At 41.0% G+C, this 4,608-nt stretch overlaps 1 protein-coding gene across 1 annotated transcript; it reads right to left on the bottom strand.

Annotated features, from left to right (window-relative positions):
* Positions 1–441: 441 nt before the first annotated feature.
* On the bottom strand, positions 442–4,255 carry LOC122316282. The gene is made up of 4 exons (XM_043132814.1): positions 3,726–4,255; positions 1,943–3,446; positions 984–1,363; positions 442–832 (listed from the first exon to the last, which is right to left on the bottom strand). Exons 1-4 carry the CDS (start codon positions 4,253–4,255, stop codon positions 442–444), a joined length of 2,805 nt encoding a protein of 934 aa, XP_042988748.1.
* Between the last annotated feature and the right edge of the window lie 353 nt (positions 4,256–4,608).

Here is a 4,608-nt window from a genome sequence, read left to right as displayed (position 1 = left end):
TCAAGCATCCATACACAACCAAGAGTGTGGCCAAAGCTTTCATTGATAATGTAATGAAGTTGCATGGGTTCCCTAAAAGTATTGTTTCAGATCGGGATAGAGTATTCATGAGCATGTTTTGGAAGGAAGTAAGTTGAAGGCTAGTTCTTTGTATTATCCACAAACCGATGGACAAACTGAAGTTGTCAATCGAACACTTTTTTTTTTGAAATGAGAAGAACTTTATTACATAAGCAAACAGATTATATAGAATTAGAAATAACTAGTTGCTTGATACAATCAGGGGTCTCCTCTAGATCATAGTGATCAACTTCACTTAAGAGGGCATCCTTGGCTAGCAAGTGTGCTGCCATATTAGCATCCATTGTAGTGTGACAAACAGTCCATAAGACAAAGGATCTAAGAACATTCTGTGTCTTCAATCATTAGACGTCCTGGACTCTAATCCTCTGCTGGTTTCTTCAACTTCTCCACCACTTGAAGAGAGTCACCCTCTAGATGAACCTCACTGAGTCCAGCTTCCTTGCTGAAAAGGACTGTAGTCATTAGAGCATATGCTTCTGCTGCAAAGGGAGATAGCTTCATGTTGCGTCTAGCTCTGAGTGTGCCAAGAACTCTCCCATAGCTGTCTCGGATTATAGCTCCAATGCCTATTAGTCCTCTAGAGTCATTAATGGAGGCATCCCAGTTGAGTTTGTATTTTCCCTTTGTAGGCTTCCTCCATTTTGCAACCTCAGTGTTTCTAGTGGGGATCTCCTCGAGATTGATAGGTTTGGTGGCCTTGAAAAGTCTCAAGTCACTAATAGCCTTATAGATGACAAAGTTTGGGTGCCTGAATCCCTTGTCATGAATAAACTCATTTTTCCTAGTCTATATTTGTCGAGCTATCATTCCACTTCATCCAATTCATGTTTAGGTAGCCTTTCAGTCATTATGTTCCAGATATCCTTGAACTCATTCTTACTTAGAGCCAATTTCTGTACCTGTCTACTAGCTTGGCCCCAAACATCTTTGGCTGCTTCACATGTCCACAAACATCTTCTTCCAGTTGACATATTGGGCATAGGGAGGATTCATATATCTTTCTTCTAAACAGATTGTTGAGAGTCGGTAATGCTTCATTGTAGGCCCTCCATAAGAACATTCTGACTCCATTGGGAACTCCCATCTTCCATATTGTCTTCCAATAGCTTTCTTGAGGCGTATTGCAGGAGGAAGCACCTTCTAAATTTGTTTGTAGTGCCCTGTGTACGTGGTATGCACTTTTAACAGTGAATTTGCCATTAGGAGTGCCTCCCCATCCCAACCTGTCTTGTCTGTTGCCCAAACTGATAGGGATGGATTTAATGATGTCCACCATTTCCTGTGGGAACAACCTATTGAGTAAGTTGTCATTCCATCTCCTGAGTTCATGATCAACCAGGTCAGACACTTGAGCTACATCTAGATCGGCATTGCTGTCTTGGCATGGGATGAGGAAGTGAGGTCTGGGCAGCCACCTATCTTCCCATATTTTGACTTTAAAACCATTGTCGATTCTCCATTGGAGTCCTTCTTTCTATAGACTCATTCCAGCTTTGAGACTTCTCCAAATTAGAGAGGGTCTTAGTCCCATTTCTGCATCTAAGAACTCTCCATTGGCAAAGTATTTTTGCTTTAGTATTTGGGCAGGGAGAGATTCAGGACGTGTGAGGACTTGCCATCCTTGCTTAGCTAGGAGAGCTAAGTTGAAACTCCTAAAGTTCCTGAAGCATAGTCTACCCTGATCTTTAGGTTTGCTAAGTTTGTCCCACTTGACCCATTGGAATTTTGTGTGATCCTCATTGAAGCCCCACCAGAATTTTCTTAGTAGTTTGTCCAACCTGTCTGTGATGGTTTTAGGAAGCAAGAATATGCCCATGGTGTAGGTGGGAATGGCCTGCAATACAGATTAGATGAGTACCTCTTTCCCAGCTATTGATAAGCAATTTGTCTTCCAGTTTGTAACTCTAGCCCATATTCTATTAATGAGTCCATGGAAAGCTGCACTTTTCTTTCTTCCCACCATGGAAGGGAGTCCAAGATATCTTTCATAGGTTCCAATGGCCTTTACCCCAGCTATCTGCAGAATTGCCCTCTTGTTTTTTTCCTCTGGTGTGTTCTTGCTAAAGTAAATGGAGGACTTTTCCTTGTTCAGTACTTGTCCAGAGGCACATTCGTATTGGTTTAGGATCCCCATCAGCCTACTCCACTCAAGAGAATTGGCCTTGCAGAAAATCAAGCTATCATCAACAAAGAAAAGGTGGCTGATCCGAGTGGGGCCTTTTCCCATAGGAACACTAGAGATACTCCTTTTTTTCTCTACCTTGTGGAGTGACCAAGATAGAGCTTCAGTACACAGGATGAAGAGATAGGGGGATAGGGGATCCCCTTGTCTCAGACCACGGGTAGGCTTGAAAAAGGGTTGAGGTTCACCATTGAGTAGTATTGAGTAGGAAACTGAGGAGGTGCATCTTGTTATCAGATCTATCAAGCTGTTATTAAAGCCCAGTTTGGCCATGACTGATGTTAAGAATTCCCACTCCACTCGATTGTATGTCTTGCTCATGTCCAACTTGAAAGCCATATATCCTTCTTTACCTTGCATTCTGGTTGTCATTGAGTGTAGGACTTCATAAGCTACCACTATGTTATCAGAAATGATCCTGCCTGGAACAAAAGCAGTTTGACTTGGAGAAATGATATTTGGCAAAACTGTTTTGAGTTTGTTTGAGATCACTTTGGCTACAATCTTGTATAGCACATTACAGAGACTAATAGGCCTAAAGTCAGTGACTTTCTTTGATTCTTTGATTTTTGGGATTAAGGTGATGTACGTGTCATTAACCCCCTCTATGGTTCCACCATTGTTTAGAATGTTTAGAGCATAAGTGCTGACTTTTCTCCCAACTAGATCCCAGTTTGTTTGGTAGAAAGAGGCTGGATAACCATCTGGACCTGGAGAACCTAGACCATTCATCCGAAAGATAGCTGCCTTTATTTCCACTTCTATGTACTCCTTCCCAAGGTACTCATTCATCTTATAAGTAACCTTTTGAGGCATGTTCTCTAGGCAATCTGCAATACCAAAGGGGTTAGAGGTAGTGAAGAGTTTGTGGAAGAAGTTTGAGAAAATGGATCCTATGTGTTGCTTCTCATTGGCAGGTAATCCTCTTTCATCTAAGATTTGAGATATTCTGTTTGTTTTCCTCCTTTGAGAGGCATGAAGGTGATAAAACCTTGTATTTTTGTCTCCCACTTTCAGCCAATGTTGCTTGGCCCTTTGCTTCCATTTCAAGTCTTCCTCCACTAGGTGCCTTTCAATCTCACTTTGCAGTTTTAGAATGGAATCGATTTGGTCACCTCTGTCCTCTTCTTGTAAGACACTAAGCCTCTTCATTTTCTCCTTGATCTCTGTAGGTGAAGTTCTGTTCGAAGATTTATTCCACCTTTTAAGGGCCAAACTACAGATACTTAATTTTTTTTTTGTAATCAGTGATGTATTAAAACCATCTGGGACAACTTTCCTCCATGCCTCTTTTATGATACTACCACAATCTTCCTTTAAGGACCAGGCTACCTCAAATCTGAAGGGTTTAGAGATGAAATTGTTTTGGCTCCTCTGATCACCTAATGAAATATGCAAGGGTGAGTGGTCTGATTTTACTGCAGGGGATACTGAGCAGGATGCTTCTCTGAATAATTACAGCCAAATGGGGTTGGCTAGTGCTCGATCTAAAAGTTCCTTAGTGAAGTTTTGGCCACGTCTGTTATTAGTCCAAGTGTACTTGGGTCCAAAAGTCATCACTTGGTTTAGAGAGCACCAATCCAGTGCACTTCTGAAGGTCTCCATTTGTTTGTAAGGCCTAGGAGGACCACCCATCTTCTCATTCTGGCAAGTAATTTCATTGAAGTCTCCACAACAGAACCATGGGGAAGAGTTAGTGGGCTTGAGGGACTTTAAGAATTGCCAGCTGCTATTCCTTTTAGAAGTCACAGGGTGACCATAAAAACCAGTAAAAAGCCAGGATTGTGTATTGATGTTGTTTGAGGCTTGAGCATTAATGTGCCACCTAGAGTAGTTATAGATGACAACATCTTCTTTGTTATTCCACATGAGAGTAAGGCCCCCACTGGAGCCTCTACTCTCGACAGCCAGGCATGCATCAAACTTCAGAATTTTGCTAACTTCTTCCAGTCTTGTTCTATCACATTTGGTTTCCATGAGGAAGATCATGGAAGGGCTCTTTTCGTTAACTAGGAAGTTAACGAAGTTGACTGTCCGAGGGTTCCTGTGATGACCCGCTTTTACGTGTATTTTCACTGAAGGGTTGTTTTTAATTTAATTAATATATTAGTTTATTTATTTTAAATTAATGTATTTTAATTAGTTTTTATTTATTTGATGTTGCGTTTTATTTAATTAGTCATTTTACGGTTTTTAATGTCGTTTTCGGTGGATCCGTTTTGGTTTCCGGAGTGAGGATTGGACCTCATTTCTTTCCTACATCTTTTCTTTTCCCTTTTTCCTTTTCCTCTTTTTCTCTTTTCTTTCTTTTTTTCTTTTTTTCTTTTTTCCCCTCCCCTTCC

Source organism: Carya illinoinensis, chromosome 7, assembly GCF_018687715.1.
Source record: "Carya illinoinensis cultivar Pawnee chromosome 7, C.illinoinensisPawnee_v1, whole genome shotgun sequence".
NCBI lineage: Eukaryota > Viridiplantae > Streptophyta > Magnoliopsida > Fagales > Juglandaceae > Carya > Carya illinoinensis.
The sequence above is the reverse complement of the archived record's forward strand: the minus strand, read 5'-3'. Positions and strand labels throughout refer to the sequence as shown.